Genomic DNA, 19,349 nt, shown 5'->3' with positions numbered 1-19,349 from the left:
TTACTAGTTGTGTGATCATGTGCAAGTCACTTAAGTCCTATGAATTTCAGTTTTTTTCCTCTTTAAAATGGGGATGACATTTTTATTCTCTGCATCGATGGATTGTTGTTGAAAAAGAGTTTGATAAACCTAAAAAAAACCCACTATACTTGTGAGACGTTATTGTCATCCTACTTCAGAAGAGGTCCTCTGTCCACTAATCTGTATTATTTCATGATTTTTAAGATCCTCCATAATGAGATCTACCCTCTCCATTCAACCTTTCCCCCACAAGTCCTTAATTTACCTTATCTGCCTCAAGTCAGGCCAGCCTTCTTTTATTTTTATTTTATTTTTATTTACTTTTTTTACATTTTTAAACCCTTAACTTCTGTGCATTGGCTCATAGGTGGAAGAGTGGTAAGGGTGGGCAATGGGGGTCAAGTGACTTGCCCAGGGTCACACAGCTGGGAAGTGTCTGAGGCCAGATTTGAACCTAGGACCTCCCATCTCTAGGCCTGACTCTCAATCCACTGAGCTACCCAGCTGCCCCCCAGGCCAGTCTTCTTGATGTCATAGAAAGGTCTGTTTTTATTCCTGACTCTAAAGTCTTGCTCATTCTCTTGTGGAATCACCTCTTTCTTTTGTGTATCCAAATCTTTCCCACTCTCTATGCCCAGTTTGTCTTACCTTGTCCATCAAAATTAAAAACAAAAATAGCCCTCTTATCACACTGCTTTTTTCATTTTACATCAGTGAGCTCTTAATTATTTTCCTGTGTTGTATTGTTTGCTATTGTTTCCTCTTTTCTGGTCGGATCTGAAGTGCCTTGCACACAGAAAGTGCTTGATAAATGTTTATGAAATTGAATCTATACTTCTATATTCCTTCTCCCCTTGTGGAATGATAAATCTTTGTTGATTGGTTGATTTTATCTTGACCTTTAAAGGCTATTATTTCTTTACTAAAGTCATTTGGATGAAAGATCAGATAGAGCTTAAGCTTTGTAACCATGATGAGCATTCTGTAAATAATATGCTGTTTTTTCCCTCTTATTTTATTCCCACAATATTTTATGAAGACAGAGTTATTCTTGATGAACTTCATGTGTTAGGACAGTGTATAGAGTGCTATTTTGCCAGGAGGACTTGCCCTCCAAAGCAGGTCGGTCATCTTCCTGACATGTGTAGTTTCCTTTAGCCAAACTTCTTTGAATCTGTATTTGTTCTTCAATTGAAGATTCCTACCAAATAACTCCAGGTCATCTAGACCTGGATGAAAATGACACTGTTGTCGTTAAATTCTACTAAAATGCAGACTTTCAGAAACTGGGGCAACTATGTTAAGGAATCCCCATTTACACTCGGTAGGAAAGTAAACAGTAAATGGAGAGTAGGGTAACAAACACTTGGGGTATCAAAAAACGACTGTGAAAAGAATCTGTCTTAATGTGCTAGCCCATTGCAGTTTAACATATTGCTTACAACCTTCACAATAGAATTTGAGTGACTTCAGTTACACATTCCAGGAGACTGGCAGTCTGTTACAATCAGAGTCCCAACTCTAGAGTGGGCTAACTTACAGTGATGGGATGAAGAAAGTTGTGGATTTGTATTACACACTCTCACCTGACACTGTATCTGATCCCTTACTTGCTGATTGACATCTTGAATGAGCTCTTTGAAGCAAGTTCCAGCTTAATTAAAACGTTTGCTTGGTTAGCAGTGATCTGTGAAAGCCTGTGATAAATATTGAATCGAGTTCACCTGCTGGTTACTGTGAAGGGATAAACAGCTGCTTTGTGCAGCTTAATCATGAGACTGTGGCAGCTGAGCACTACTCCTGTTTAAAGAGGTTTTTTTATACAGAATAGTTGAAAAGCTATAGTTATGTCACTTTTGATATCTTACGAGAGTGTGCTTGTGTGAGATTTCACACAATTGGCATTCAGCACTCTATCATTTAGATGGCTTGGTAACCAGCGGTGAGGGAGATAAAGATAACAATAAGCCCTTTTCTTATATGCTTCAAAGATCATAGTGTAGGTGTGTGTTTATTGTCTCCTACCCTCAGCTCTTTGTGCTTTGGCATTTTGTGAGGAGGGCAGCAGGGAGACGACATTTTATATATTTGCCAAGTGAAATGAGAAAAGAAAGACATAACCAGAGCATAACCTAGGAGATATGAGGTTCGACATTTTAACTTCATTTGCTATGGTTTTGGGGGTAAATCACTTACCTCATCCATGTTCTCATTTATCTCTGTATCAGTTTATAGAAGTGCTCTAATTTTCTTTTGTCATTTGTTCCAGCTAAGTAATATTTTTTTACATTAGTATATAGTTTTGATGATAAAGAAAAATATATAATTTTTTCACCCATTCCCTAATTAATTGGGAACCCCCTTACTTTCCAGGCTTTTGCTATAACAAAAAATGCTACTTGGAAGATATTTTCCTTCTTATTTTGTTCTCTGGATGTATAAGCCAGGAATAGTATTACTAGATCAAGGGGTATATACATGTTTTAGTGGCTTTTGGGTATAGTTCCAAATTGTTTTCCAGAATAGCTGGGCCAATTTAAAACTCCATTAGCAGTGCATTAGAATGGCTGCCCTCTCAGATCCCCTCTAACAATTGTCATTTCCTTTTTTAAAATATTATTTTTGCCAATTTAAAGGGTTTGAATGGGAATTTCAAAGCTCTTTAATCTGCAATTTGGAGCATTTTTTAAAATGGGGTTGTTAATAGCTTGCTTTTCTTCTTTTGAGAACTATTTATTTATATCCTTTGATTATCTATTGGGGGAATGCCTTTCATTCTTACTCATTTGAACAAATTCTTGGTTCACCTTGGGTATCAGACCTTTCTAGAGAAACCTGTGGCAAAGGTTTTGTTTTTTTCCCCCTCCAGTTATATTTCCTTTCTAATTCTAACTGCCTTGGTTTTGTCTGTATAGAAGCTTTTAATTTTTTAAATCAAAATTATCTTTTATTTTTTTGTAAACCTCTGAATCCCTTTTTTAGTTGATTTCTTCCTATGCATTATTGCAAAAGTTATCTTTCTGTTACTTTAATTTGTTTCTAATGTCCCTTTTTATATTTTTATAGCTAGATCACATATCTGTTGGAGCTTATTGTTGTATATGGTATGAGTTGTTGGTCTAAACTTAATTTCTGCCAGACTGCTTTCCACTTTTCTTAGCATTAAATTAAAAGTAATTAGTGCTTTCCCTTAGTAGTTAGGGTCTTTAGATTTATTCAACACCATGGTGATTTGCTTTGGATCTTGTGATCCTAATCTGTTAGCCAAATTGATTTAACTTTCTGTTTTGGAACTAAAACTAAACAGTTTTGATGATTACTGTTTTATATTATAGTTTGAGATCTGGTACTGCTAAGCCCCTTTTCCTTTCTACTTTTTTTTTTGTTGTTCTTTTGAGAATTTTGACCTTTCGTACTCCCAAATGAATTGTTATTATTTTTCTAACTCTATAAAGCTGTTCTTTTGGAGTTTAATTGTTAGTGGTATTGAATTAATTAGTAAATTAATTTACGTTGCATGCTATTGACATTTTTTTATTATGTTGGCAGAAAATATGACCACTTAGTATCTCTCAGTTGTTTAGGCCTATCTTTATTTTTGTTAAGAGAGTATTATAGTAGCATTCCTATGCTACTATATAGTATAGTATATAATATAGTATATTCCCATTTTTTGCTAAGTGGAACTTTAAGATATTTTTTACATTCTGTAGTTATTTTGAATGGAATTTCTCTTTATATCTTTTCCTGCTGGGCTTTGTTGGTAATGTATAGAAATGATGATTATTTATATGGGTTTATTTGATATCCTGCTTTACTGATGGTTATTATTTCAATTAAGTCTTAGTTGATTTTTTTTGGGTTCTGCAAGCAGATATGTTATACAAATGTAATAATTTATTTTCTGTTTGCCTATGCTTACTTTCCTTTTCTTGCATCCTTTTAGATAGATACTATACCACATTAAGGAAAGATCCATTTATTTCTGTGCTTTAAAAATTTTTTTTAAACAGACATGAATATTATATTCTGTCAAAAGCCATTTTTGTATTTATGTAATCTTTGATTTTTTAAAAAATCATTTTTGATGTTGAAATATATAGTCTGTTTCATTTATAGTTTTCTGTTAGTTTATAATTATGTTATATAGTTTATATTGAACTAGCCCTACATTCCTGGTATATAGCCAACCCAGACATGTTACTTAATTTAAAAAGTGTTCCTTTAGCATCTTTGCTAATAATTTATCCAGTAATTTTGATTAATATATATCAGAGGACTTGATCTGTAGTGTTCTTTCTTTGTTTTGCCTTTCTCTGGTTTAGGCATTGAAACCATATGTGTATTGTAAAAAAAGAGTTTGGTGGGATGTAATAATTTCCTTTATTTCTTCTTGTTTTGTCAGTTCTCCTTTTTCGCTTTTTTATATTGATGATTCCTCTTCCTTCCTCAAAAGATTAACTAATGGGGGCCAGCTGTTAGCTCAGTGGATAGAGAGCCAGGTCTAGAGATGGGATGCTCTGAGTTCAAATCTGGCCTCAGGCGCTTTATTAATGTGTGACCATGGGTGAGTCACTTGCTTTACTCTTCTGCCTTGGAAACAATGCATAATATTGATTCTAATAAGTATAAAAAAAGATTATCTAATAATTTATATATCTTAATTGTTTGAAAAAACAATTTCTAGTTTTATTTTTTAATTCAATAGTTTTCTTTCAGTTTTGTTAATCTCTATTTAGATTTTTGAGATTTCTTGTTTTTGCATTTTACTTTTTTATTTTGAGGGTTTCATTTTTTTTTAGTTCCATGACAAATTGATTCTCTTTTGTTAATGAAATTATTTAGAAATATACGTTTTCCCCAGTGGACTGCTTTGGCTGCATCTCAAAATTTTTGTTATATTGTTTCATTGTTTTAATTTTTCTGTTCTGAAACAACATCTGTTGTTTCTAGATTTTGTTCTTTGACAAACCAGTTCTTTAGGATTAAGTTATTTAGCTTCCATTTAAATGTTAATCCTTTCTTTAAAGTTTGCTTATTGATTATAATTTTTGTTGTAATGTGGCCAGCAAAGATTAAGTTGACCATTTCTGCTTACTTGAATTTCTTTATGTTTCAATGCCTCTAGCACATAGTCAATTTTTGTAAAGGTGTTTGTGCATGACCAATATTTATCTCTATCTCTGTCTAGATACATTCATAAGTATGGATATATCTATCTCTGTATATATACATGTATTATTTCTACTTTCTATTTCTATTCAGTAATCACTGGAGATCTGTCATTGCCAACTACAAATGTTCTATTCAGGTCCTCAACTTTCTTCTTATTTATCTTTTTGTTTAGATTTATCAGTCTAAAAAGGGAGCATTGAAGTCCTTTTTTCATTTATTTCCTTGATATACAATTAACTTTTCCTTTAAGTAATTAAATGCAATGTTATTTAGAGCTTATATATTAAGTATCCCTATTATTTCATTGTCTATGATGCTTTTCGGCATAATATAATTTACTTTTTATTTTTTTTTTAGTGTTTTTACTACTGTTTAAGATGATTGTACAACAGTTTGCTATATTGAAAAAACATGAAAATATAGTGTTATGACACCTGAGGCCCTCCGACCTCAATGGTTGGTTGGAAGTATCTTATATCTCTTCATTTGACCTTCCTGATCTTTTTAATTATATTAATTCTCTTTTGATTTTTGATGTGTCATTGTTATTTCCATTTATGTTGTTTTAATTATCATGTATATTGTTTTCTTGGCTCTGTTTCAGTTCACATAGATCTTTGCACAGTAATATTTTTATTTATTTATGTAGTATGATTTGTTTAGCCATTCCCTCATTGATGGGCAGTTACTTTGTTTTCAGTTCTTAGCTATCACAAAAGTATTGCTATAAATATTTTGGAGGATACGGACGGGGTCTTTTTTTAAATCTTATCCATGACTTTCTTGAGGTATAAGAAACTCAGTAATGGAGTTTCTGGTTCAAAGGAACATATTAATTTATTTACATAATTCCCAATTGCTTTCCAAAAAAATTATACTATTTCACAGCTCCACCAACAATATAGTAGTGTTCCTATCTTTCCATGACTCCTCCAACATTGACTATTGCCATTTTGTTTTCATTTTTGCCAATTTTCAGGGTATGTGAATTGTTCTGTTGTGCATTTATTAGGGATTTGAAGCATTTTTTCATATTGTTTTGAGTATTTTGCAATTTTCTTTTGATAATAATATATATGCTTCCAAACCCTTATCAGAGAAATTTGTTACAAAGATTTTTTCCCTACTTGACCATTTCTCTTCTGATTTCAGATGTATTAATGTTGTCTCTGAAGAAGCTTTTCAGTTTCAATTCCCCTTTGCTATAGACACATTATTATGTTCCTTCAGTTACTTTAACATTCTTTTTAAAAGTCGTATCATCTCACATCTATCAGATTGGCTAATATGACAGAAAAGGGAAAAGACAAATATTGGAGGGACACTAATACACTGTTGGTAGAGTTGTGAACTGATCTAACCATTCTCAAAAGAATTTGGAACTATGCCTAAAGGACTATAAAACTACATATCAAATGCCTTTGACCCAGTAATATTACTACTATGAAAATATCTATATTTATAAAAATATCTATAGCAACTTTTTTGTGGTGGCAAAAAATTGGAAATTGTGGGGATGCCTGTCAATTGAGGACTAGCTGAACAAGTTGTGGTATATGATTATGATGGAATATTGTGATATAAGAAACTACAAGAAGGATGGAGTCAGAAAAACCTGGGAACTAATGCAAAGTGAAATGAGCAGAACCAAGAGAATATTGTATCCAGTAAAGGTAATAATGAACTATGATCAGCTATGAATAACTTAACTTTTCTCAGCAATACAATGATTGAAGACAATTCTGAAGGAATTATGATGAAAAATGCTCTCCACCTTCAGAGAAAGAACTGATGGAGTTTAAATGAAGATTGAAGTATACTATTTTGTAATCTCTTTCCAGAAAAGATTTCTGTCATTTTTTTTCAGTATCCATTTTTTCTTCCTTTTTACTTTAGATCCTGTCTCTGATTCATGACCTCAATAATTATCTAGTCTATCATTTCTTCACATTCTTCATCTCATCAAAGCTCCCAGTGTATCCATTTCAGTCTGTCCTTTCTAGGCACATTTTACCGCTGCCATATAGGGCTAATCCAGTGGATTACCCTGGTCCATCATGCTTCACTTCCAGAACAATTCCAGTTATCAGAGGCATCAGAGGATAGTGCTTCATGGTGCAGTCCCTCCCCACTACATTCCTAGTCATGCAGCCCATCACTAATCTATACTCTCTAGTTGACCTTTTGTTATTACATTTACCTGGAAATCTCTCTGTGTCCATGTTCTCTCACTTCTCCAGGTTCCAGTTGTCCTCAGAGATTCTAGCTTCCTCTCTCCCAGGGGACTTCTACTTGAACTCTTTCTCTCTGCTTACAATATTTTTGTCTTTAAACTAGAAACTCTGAATTTTGACTATAGTAATTCTGAAGTTTTAGTAGGTAACTGGTAGATTCCTTCTATTATCTCATTTCTTTCTAGTTTTAAAAAACTTGGGTAGTATTTATTTATGATTTCTTCAAATAAAAATGTGTAGGCTTTTTTGGTTATGATTTTAAGGAGTCGGATGACTCAAATTTTCTCCCCTTGACCTTTTTTCTGGGTCAGTTGTTTTTTACAATTGATACCTTACATTTTCTTGTCTTCTTTCATTTTAAAAATTTTGTTATATTTTTTGTTATTTCACAGGCTCTGGTTGGTTCTTTTTTTAATAAAGATATTTTATTTTCCCAATTACATGTATTAACAACTTTCCACTTGTTTTCTGAGATTATAAGATCCAAATTGTCTCCCTCTCCCTTCCTGAAGATGGTAAGCAATTTGATATACATGTATTATCATGCAAAACATTTCCATATTGTTCATTGTTGTAAGAGAATATTCATATAAAACTCAAACCTCAAAATAAAAACACAGATAAACTAAAGTGAAAAATAGCATGCTTTGATCTGCATTCCAGCTACAACAGTTATTTTCTGAGAGGGTGGATAGCATTCTTTGCCACAAATCTTACAGAATTGTCCTGAAATACTGTATTGCAGATATTAGCTAAGTCTTTCACAGTTGATCATCAAATAATATTACTGTTACTGTGTACAATGTTCTCCTGTTTCTGCTTATTTTGCTCTGCATCAGTTCATGTAGGTCTTTCCAGAGTCTACTTGGTTCTTGAATTCTACTGGGTTCATTCTAATTTTCAGGGAATCTATTAGGGTAAAGAAACCCTTTCATTTCTAAGGTATTCTCCATCGAATTCTTTCCTTAACAGTTATTATTTCACTTGTAATTTCATTTTAAAAAATCTTTTGAAAAAATCTTTTTGTGCTTTGTTTCCTTAAAGTGTAATTGTAGAGGGGCAGCTGGGTAGCTCAGTGGATTGAGAGTCAGGCCTAGAGATGGGAGGTCCTAGGTTCAAATCCAGCCTCAGACACTTCCTAGCTATGTGACCCTGGGCAAGTCACTTGACCCCCATTCCCCACCCTTACCACTCTTCCACCTATGAGCCAATACACAGAAGTTAGGGGTTTTAAAAAAAAAAGTGTAATTGTAGTCTTTGTAGCCAGGTCATTTTTTTTCTCTCTGAGGCTGTTTGCAGTTGTTTTGGAGTTACTCTCTTCTTGGTTTGTTCTTGGACATCTATTGGTCCAAAATATTTCTGCATGTTGCTTTGTGTCTTTTTATGTTTACTCATATCTTTGACTTCAGTGTCTGCTTCTGGATATCATGGTATATCTAGGTTCTGTCTCTACCCATACTTTTTTGAATGGGAGTGGTTAGGACCGGAATTCCCTGACTTTGACTTCATGGACTCTTGTCACTGGCTATTACTTCCTTTTGTGTTTCCTTTTTCAGAGTGCTGGCAAGCTTTGGTGGCATGGTCAGGATATGGCCATGGTGTTTCATCCCCCTTGACTTCCTTATTCAAGGTGCTGTTGTGTATTGCATTAGAGTGTTAACATGACATTCCAGCCTGTTTATTTGTGGTTCTGCTACTTATGCTGGCATGATTACTCTTTCCAGCATCTACAGCTCTTGGCTGTCTTTTTGTGCAATCTTGGGCTTTATCATATTTCTATGCTTCCATTCGTTATCTTCACTTTATTTTTCACTAGTGGGGAGAGATCCTATGCCTAGTTTCCATCTCCCTCCCATATCCCTCAAATTGAAAAAAAGAAGGAAAAAAACCAAACCCACATAACAAATATGCTTTGCCAAGCAAAACAAAATCTCACATTAACCATTTCCAAAAATTCTTTTCTCCTTCTGCATCATGAGATGGGTAATATGTTTTGTCATTGGTCATCTAGAAATTTGGTTTGTCATTTCATTTGTCAGAGTTATTTTTTTTGAAACACCCTCTACTAAAGTAAAATATGTCACTACTCTGGTACTTATAGTCTTAGAATAGGGTTCTTAACCAGGATACCATGAAGTTGTTTATATATATATACACACACACACACACACACACACACATATATTGGATTTGGATAAAATTTGTTTCCTTTGTAATATTATGTATATTACTATATGCATTTAAAAACATTATTCTGAGAAGGGATTCAAAGGCCAAAACTGTCCCAAGTTCAGAATTCTTAAGTCTTTCAAATTTGTTTGTGTTTATAAAGTATTTTATAAATTGTTTTCCTAGTTTTACTCACTTCATTCTGTATCATTTCATACAAATCTTTCCAAGTTTCTTTGAAATCATATGGTTTATTATTTCTTGTAGTATAGTAATATCCTGTGGCTTTAATATACCTTAATTCATTCCGCTATTTCCCCAGTTGATATAGCATTTTCCTTTCGAGCATTTATTCAAGTTTAATTAGATAACTTCTTTCTCCTTGGTTGAAATTGATTTATAATTGTACCTTTTTTTCCATTCATTTTCCAAAAATACTTATATATACTTGAAAACAAAACAAACAATGTGTTTAGGTTGATAATATTTAAAACACAAATGTATTTGTTGATATTGACTTATAGCCTATTCGATCTTCTTTCTAATCACAGCTATGTAAAAGAAATAGTGGCAAGAACCTAGAAGTTGACCTTTTTTGAAGAGCAAAATCATGGTGATTCTTCTTTACCTTCTTACATAATTACTTTATATACCTTACATAGTTACATATATGATATATATCTCTAAGCATTATTACTAATAGTAGTAATGTATATTTACATAAGGTTTTAATTTAATTTTTAGTTCCAAATTTTCTCCTTTCACTCCCCACCCTACCCAATGAAAATCCAAGAAAAATATATCCATTATACATATAAAATCATACAAAACATATTTTTACATTTCATTGGGTTTTAAGATTTATAAAATATTTAACACTTATTTCATTTGATCTTTATGTATTTATAAAGTAGGAAGTGCAAGTGTAATTTTCTCCATTTTATAAATAAGAAAAGTAGAGGTTAGAGGGATGAGTTGACATGTTGAACTTTGTATGGGTATAGAGAGTTAGAATCAGGATCTGAATCCAGGTCATTTTTACTCTAAGAGAAATGCTCTACCATTATACCATTATGTTCCCAAGAGTACTATGGAAGTAAGAGATCAAAATAATCATTTAAGTGAAAGAAATTGTATCTGAATATTTCTAACAACTGAAATTCTAAGATGAGTTTTGGTTGCTGAAGATTTATTTGAACCATGACTTTAAATCATTGGCTCCTGCTTAGTTAACACAACAGTCATATGCATAGACACTTCTTTTGCTGCTTGCCTCACTTTAGAAGATGATGATGCATTTTTTAGTATGATAAGGTTGAGTTTCTTTGCCTTTTGTTGAAATTAAAAGTCTCTAGATATTCTCTGGCTGTGAGAAAAAAGCATCCCCTAGGGTAAAGTCAAATTCTGTCACCCAGGAAAGACATATTTGACTCCTGGAGATTATAAGTTATTGGTGGGTGGCGGGGTTGGGGTGCGGGGAAGATCTTTGTGTTTATCTGATTGACTCAGAGCTAAATTATCTGTGAATGACCAATTTTAAGATCTTTAGCTGCCCCATAAAGTAAGTTTATTAGAAGAAGTCTACTTGAGAGTTCTATCCCCCAGAAGAGACAAACCTGCTCACATGTTAATCCACCTCAGTGTCAATGGCTGAGAAAAATGGTAACTTAATAGCATAATATTATTAAATTTGCAAGTGCTTATTGGTGTAAGACTCCTAGATCAGAGGCAGTTGACATAGAGGTCTTAGCCTTTTGAATGGATTCAGTGACATTCCTACTAACTATCATTTTTCACCTACTTCTGCCCACTTTTCTGCAACTTTGAAAGTCATTGATTTTTATATTGCCTTTTGCAACAATTTTCATTTTCTGAAACCTTTGTGTTACCTGAAACATTAATTTCTTTTCATGTCCTATTTTACATTAATATTTGCTATATTAGTCCAAATATAAGCTACACTTTCCCTTTAAGTCTTTCTTATAAACTGAGTGCAGATCTTTCTTAGTAAGAGGCAACAAAAATAACAAAACTGTGACTCAGTTATTTTTGACTTAAGAAATATTTGAAAAAGCAGTAAATATGTATTTAAACAATGATATTATGTAACATTTTTCTTTTTTTTTTAACATTTATTAATATTCATTTTTAACATGGTTACATGATTCATGCTCCACCTTTCCCCTTCAACCCCCCGCAACCCCCCCCCCCATGGCCGATGCGCATTTCCACTAGTTTTGTCATGTGTCCTTCATCAAGACCAATTTCCAAATTGTTGGTAGTTGCATTGGTGTGGTAGTTTCGAGTCCACACCCTCAATCATGTCCACCCCGACCCATGCATTCAAGCAGTTGTTTTTCTTATATGTTTCCTCTCCTGCAGTCCTTCCTCTGAATGTGGGTAGCGTTCTTTACCATAAATCCCTCAAAATTGTCCTGGGTCATTGTATTGCTGCTGGTACAGAGGTCCATTACATTCAGTTTTACCACAGTATATCAGTCTCTGTGTATAGAGTTCTTCTGGCTCTGCTCCTTTCGCTCTGCATCAGTTCCCGGAGGTCTCTCCAGTTCGCCTGGAACTTCTCCAGTTTATTATTCCTTTTATCACAATAGTATTCCATCACCCGCATATACCACAGTTTGTTCAGCCATTCCCCAATCGAAGGACATACCCTCCTTTTCCAATTTGTTGCCACCACAAAAAGCGCAGCTATGAATATTTTCGTGCAAGTCTGTTTATCTATGATCTCTTTGGGGTACAAACCCAGCAATGGTATGGCTGGATCAAAGGGCAGGCAGTCTTTTATAGCCCTTTGAGCATGATTCCAAATTGCCAGCCAGAATGGCTGGATCAGTTCACAGCTCCACCAGCAATGCATTAATGTCCCATTTTTGCCACATCCCCTCCAACATTCATTACTCTCCCCTTCTTTCATTTTAGCCAATCTGCTAGGTGTGAGGTGATACCACAGAGTTGTTTTGATTTGCATTTCTCTAATTATTAGAGATTTGGAACACTTTCTCATGTGCTTATTGATACTTTTGATTTCTTTACCTGAAAATTGCCTATTCATGTCTCTTGCCCATTTATCAATTGGGGAATGGCTTGATGTTTTATACAATTGCTTTAACTCCTTGTATATTTGAGTGATTAGACCCCTGTCAGAGTTTTTTGTTATAAAGATTTTTTCCCAATTTGTTGTTTCCCTTCTGATTTTGACTACATTGTTTTTGTTTGTACAAAAACTTTTTAGTTTAATATAATCAAAACCATTTAATTTACATTTTGTAATTTTCTCTAATATTATGTAACATTTAAAAGTACATATAGACATGTTGGTGTGTATATGTGCGTATGTATATATGTACATAGAAAAAGAAAACAAATATACACAAAATAAAGTTTTATACGTGTGTGTACATGCATGCACATATCCACACATGTATATGTGTATGATGCTATATAATATAGTACATATGTATATATGCACATATATACATACATATATTTGCAAGTGTGCATTCCTATAGGTTATATACATGAATATAACTTTTCTCTTTTGAAAAAAAAAATCATGTTTTAGCTGGTGGCCTAATTTTGGACTACTATGACACAGAGTACTGTAAAGCACTACTTAAACACATGGCCATATCTCTTATTTGTTTAAAAACTTTCATTGAGGCTTAGTAGTTTCTGAAGCAGGCCTAGAAATGGGAGGTTCTGGATTAAAATCTAGCCTCAGATATTTCCTAGCTTTGTGATCCTGGGCAAGTCACTTAGCCCCCACTGCCAAGCCTTTATTGCTCTTCTGCCTTGGAACTAATGCATAGTATTGATTCTAAGATGGAAGGTAAGAGTTTTAAAATTAATTGATACATTTTTAAAAATATTATAATTCTGAATATATTCTTCCATTATTCCCCTACCCTTCCAACTCAAGGGAATCTTTCCTTGTAAGAATGGGAAAAAATAGGTTAAGGAAAATCATCAGAGACTTTAACTATTTCTGATAACATATCTAGCATTATATACCCATATAGCATTACATACCCAGAACCCCACTTCCCCTCCAGAAAAAGTGTAATAATTGAAATGGGTTTGACAAATATAAGAATTAAAAAAAATTATTGTGGTCACTGCTTATAAAATATTAACCCGTAAGTCAGAAAAACTGTTAGCAGCTTTTATTTACAACAAGGTAGTGATATTAAAGTGGGAGATATAGGAAGGAGGTAGAGAACTGTCTGGCCTACCAGCTTAAATGCTGATCTGGTGAAGTCCGGCTCAGCCCCTGGTGAGGGCTCCCTCTAGTCCCCATCTCCATGTGGAAGAGCCAGTGGTGTCTTTAGCCATAAATCCACCAATACAAGCCTCTTCCTTCAGCTTGAGTCACTCACCCAGCAAGCTCCTTCAGTTGTGGAATGCTCCAGCCCAGGACAAGTCCAGGAAAAAGTGACTGCCTCCAAGTGTCTCCTTTTAGCCTGGCTCACCAGTACAGAATCAATGAAGGAAAAAGAGTTCAGACCATGTTTGGTCTCACCTTTTATATACCCCTTTTCCACGTCATTTCCTGTCTCTTCCCCCTCTTCAGAGGAACCAATCACAGCCTTTCAATTTGCCTAGCACTGCGTGGTGGTGGTGGTGGTAGGGAGGGCAGTGCTTATAGCATGAGCTAGTAAGTGACTTATGAACTCTCTTACTTAATGGTTAGCTAAGTGCTAAGTAGGGTTACTTTAAGTTCTTGATTTGATTAAATTAAAGGTTGCTGATTTATTACATTATAAATAAGAGAGTCTTATTCTCTCTTCACAATCCCCCCTATGATTCTATTGAGAGATAGGCATGTTGAAATCTCCTAGATTTACATACCTAGTCTCTCCAATGAATTATTTCACATAAATAGCTTATATCTCTAAAGATCTTCTAGCTAGAGGTGCATATAATATTGCACTTTCTAAGAGGAAGTTACAATAGTTGGAGATAAGAGGGAAATAGAAGAGAGAGAGCAAAACCAATGTTTGGTAGGCACATTGACAAAAAGTCAATGAGGGGGCAGTCCCCTTTGGCATAAGAGTTCGCATTCAGAATAAATGTATTCAGCCTCCTTTAGTTCAATTAATTATATCCAAAGTTCATTCTGGATCTTCAATGCAGTTTGTGGTTTCTTCAGACTTCTTTATGGTACTTTCTCCAAACAGTTCACTTTCTTGATTTGAGGAGTTAGCAAGCTTCTTTTCCTGAAATTTCTCAAATTTTTTAAATCTTGGATTTTACAAAAATTATAGGAGAGGAGGAAGGTAGCTCTGCAACTAGAATTGGTTGTTAAAATTACATAGCATTCAGTTTCTCTGAACTTATATCATTTCATAAATATCTTCCCCTATTTCTCTGAATTCCTTATTCATCATTTCTTACAGTGCATATATATTTTATTACATTCATATGTCACTGTTTCTTTAGTCAGTCCTCTGTGATGGCTAGTCACTTTATTTCCAATTCATTGTTACCACTGCTGTAAGTATTTTAGTAAATGTGATATCCTTCTTTTTATCTTTGATCTCCTTGAGGTATGTGCCACAGAGTGAATTTTTTCCCTTTTTTCACATAATTCTAAAATGTTTTCTAGAATATTTAGACCAATTTGTAGCTCTATCAATAGTATGTTAGTGTGCATCATAGAGTTCAAATTTGTTGGAACATGTGTTGAAAAAGGAAATGTTCTTTAATAATATAAAGAAATGACTTTTCTGTTTCTATCCTCTTGCTTACTGTACCTTTCTAAGGAATTTTCCTATAGTTCTAAGATGTTAAACTGCAACAGAGTCCCTTAAAAAAATACATTTTTACCAGGAGGTTTAAAACTAGCCATTTTTACAATCTTTTTCATGATGCTTCATATGTTTAAAAAAGCAACAACAAAATATTACATATTTAAAATATAAAATTAAAACTAGTTCTAAACTTTGAGTCCTTTAAAGTCCTCAGCAGTAAAATACTTAATTGACTGAATCCCAAAGTATCACTGTATCAGTGTGAGTGCCAAGACTTACCTTTCTAAAAAATTGGAATTAAAGTTTGAGACGCAAAGTATATGGCAAGAAAGTTATTATTTAAGTTTAGTTGTTGAAAGAATTATATAACATAGCTGATATCTTTATGCCCTAGGAAAGCACTGCTGCTGTACTAGATTATATTTGTGTTCAGATATAATATTTACTCTTTGCATTTAATGAAACATTAGGACCTATCTGTACTCTTCTCCTATGAAGGATGAATTTTACTATAGTGTGAACAGGGGAAAGCTGAATTAAGTGAAAAGATTGAGTATAGACTTAAAAGTGTGCTGTATGAAAAAGTAAACTGACTCTGCTGCTTAAAGTTACATTAATTCTTTTAGTATGTTAATTAGTGTGATCATTTCAAAGAGAAAAAAAGAATTTGGTCAGAAATATCATGATATAATTTGCATTCCAGTTTTCTGTGTGACCATAAACTGAGTCGGATATTGCCACATATGTAACATACACCACATGTCAGCTGTTTCCTGCCTCACTGCTGACAAGAGCCCCATTCATAACTCCTCTTTTTATCCTTTCAGTGAATAAGTAATTATTCAATATAGAAGGCAGGATATTTGGAACTGGCTATTTAATGTGGCAGCACACCGTAATGAAATCTGCTGTTACTGGCAACCTGATAGGAGAGTGTAACAATTCCAGCATGGCTGAAACTTTATCTGCTTTGACGGGGCTGTTTATTTGGCACATCAGTGAACCTTTTATCCCAGTGAGTGACAGATCCAGAAGGGTCACATTTACATCCATTCTATCATGTATTGTCATATTTAATGGCGGACAAGGTTGAGTGGGATCGGGGTAATTTGAACTTGCTTTTCTACAGAGTAGAGGCTAAAAGACAGCTTGATCTCCCATATTGTGGTGTAACACATGCCATGACTTAGCATTTGTTTATGAAGGATAATCTTACTGATTACAATTTAAAAAATCTTTGAGCTGTCAAATATAGCATATTGCTCTCTGTCCTATTAAACTAAAACCTTCTAATACAAACTCACTCAGGCTCATGTGCTGTTTAGCTTTTTCACTCCAGTGAAAATTTCTACAAACAATCAGGCTTTTCACAGACTTTATACCATTTTACTTTATTTCTCTCACATGAAGCTTTAGTTTGGGAGCTATTCTTAAGGATCACAAAGTGGGAAAAGTTAGTTGGGTTCTATTATGTAGTGTTGGAATTTTTTTTCTGTCAGGATTCAGTTCCTTATAATTATGAACTATGAAATACTTGGTAAAAATTAGGATGAATACTAGACTATGTAGGTGATGTTGCTTTTTTGGTGAGTTGATGAAGAAATAGGTTATGGATAGACTATTTCAGTGGAATAGAATTTTCATCCGAAACAGATAAAAAACCCCAAACCTTTCCAGAGCAATAACTTGATATGCTTAAACGTTTTTTAAAAAAGCTATTCTGCATGATAATGGGAAAGAACTTCCATTAAGTTTAATGGAATCTTAGCTATATTAGCAGCAAATAAATAATCTTTGTTCCTTGTAAAATAGTAATATTAATTTATTAACCTTTCTACTTTTGATAGAAATTAATCTTACAGTAATTTCTAAGTTAATCTTTTTCTTTCCCCTGAAGGCTAAAATTGTCCAATTTGAGATCTCTGGGGCAATTTGACATTAAATTGTTCTTTTACAAATTGCAAAAGGAAAGCTTTTGTTTCTGTTTCATTGGAAAATTTGGATATTTGTCTTTGCTGCTTGGTTAGAGTCTCTTCTATTAGGCTAGAGTATAAATGTAAAATAACAAAATAATAGTATCAAAAAATTCACATAAATTTTTGCCAGTATTTCCTAGAATTTACTTGTAGATGCTATACTATTAATCTCTTTTTTTCTTAGTATATTTCTAGTGGAAAAATATGAATGATTAACTTGGGTTTTAAAATTAAATTTTAATTTTATACAGATTTGTGTTATATGTTTAGGGTCCAGTAAAATTATATAAAATTCCTTTGTAGTTCTTTTTAGGTTGATGAAGGACCAATTTTAAATATATTTTATATTTTATTTTTATTACATATTTATATGTGCATGATATTTTTTATATTATATTCATTTTAGAAGGAATCGTAGCTCTTCTATTAAAACTCATTTGATAGCTGTGATTCATTTTTTGATATTTTTTTCATGAGAAATTTTAAGTTTTTCAAGGAAGTATAAAAAAATATAGATCATATGAGTAGATTGCAAGGCGTAACATAATAAACTCTTTTTGTTATCATTACAGCCTCCTGGTCCTTGTACTTGGTGTTCCTGTTCCATTAAAAGTGAGAAAAATCAAGATGATGGTAATATAACAAAAAAAGAACATGGAGGAAAATTCAAGACACCGAAAATATTTTTTGGGACTCGTACACATAAACAGATAGCTCAGATTACTAGAGAGCTACGGAGGACAGCATACTCAGGGGTCCGAATGACTATTCTTTCTAGCAGGGATCATACTTGTGTCCATCCTGAAGTAACTGGTAATTTCAACAGGAATGAAAAATGTATGGAATTGATGGATGGAAAAAATGTGAGTAAAATAATTTTGTTTTGGAAAGAACAAGACTTGAAGCTTTCAAGATGTGTAAACTTATGTTTAGGATGGTAATTCAGTTTTTATAAATTATTAAATCCTTATGACCAAATTGAGTTTCTGTTAGGACTGATTGATTTTGGAATAAGGTTTATTTTCAGGAAAACTTGATTAATAGCATGAGGGATAAAAATTGTAAGACTTGGGACCAAAACTAATTTTATAGTTTTAACTCCTTAGTTAAATATTCACTTGCAAAATTGTTAATTCTTCCTTTCTCTCGTTCCTCAAAAATGTATTTGTTTTTTAAATTATCAGAAGGTACAGAATCTAAAAGTTTCAAATGGCATTGATCTGAGTATATGCAACTAGTTTATCTTGAGAATGTTAAAAAAATTAAAATTAAGTTAGTTTAGTTAGATATCATCTTTAATTCTACCAAACATAAAAATCATCATTTTAGTTGAACAGAAAATATTGCTTTAAATAGTTTCTCCTTAAATTATATTTATTGTAGTCTTTTGACTCAGAAAACTTTTTATAGTATAACTAGATGAAATGATTCTTAAAAATTTTTGAGAGATATTGAGATTTCAGAAATTTAGAAATACATATATTCAGCTTGGGTGGATTATAAAAGAAAATTATACTAATTTATATGAAATTTTATGTTTGTTGGTAAAATCATTTGGAAATTTATACTGGTACTAGTTAGTTATAAGGCTTAATATTTCACATCTGGAATTATATCCAGAAATCAGCAGAGAGGTACTGTAGACTAAAGAGCATTGGTAACATATGCAGAAAGTCTAATATCTTATGGAAGCAATGTTATCTTTCATCTAACATTTAATCAAATCAAGGTAATGTTGCTTATACCCAGAAGCCTTTGAATCAAGGTCTCTAAAGTTTAATTTCATCTGTTACATTTTTGCTTTATGACTTGAATTCCCTCCTTTTTTTTTCCTCAATATTCTTAGTTTTTAGATGGAGATAAAATGAATCTACCCCGTCCTCAAAATAATCTTCAATAACTTAAAAAATTTTGAGAATATAGAATCAAGTCCTAAATAGTTAACTTATTCAGTAGAGCAAATGAAGAAATATGAATAGAGTCTAGGAGTCTTTCTTGTTGAA

The 19,349-nt window shown here is 33.1% G+C and overlaps 1 protein-coding gene across 1 annotated transcript in view; it reads left to right on the top strand.

Annotated features, from left to right (window-relative positions):
- Window positions 1-19,349, top strand: part of BRIP1 (BRCA1 interacting helicase 1) — a 223,362-nt gene that overhangs the window by 45,912 nt on the left and 158,101 nt on the right. The window contains exon 6 of the mRNA XM_044671629.1: window positions 17,919-18,209. Coding sequence (XP_044527564.1) covers window positions 17,919-18,209 — 291 coding nt within the window. The remainder of the gene's footprint in view (window positions 1-17,918; window positions 18,210-19,349) is intronic.

This window comes from Gracilinanus agilis, chromosome 4, assembly GCF_016433145.1.
Source record: "Gracilinanus agilis isolate LMUSP501 chromosome 4, AgileGrace, whole genome shotgun sequence".
NCBI classification, from domain to species: Eukaryota; Metazoa; Chordata; class Mammalia; order Didelphimorphia; family Didelphidae; genus Gracilinanus; species Gracilinanus agilis.
Note: the sequence above shows the minus strand (reverse complement) of the source record. Positions and strands in the feature narration are given on the sequence as shown.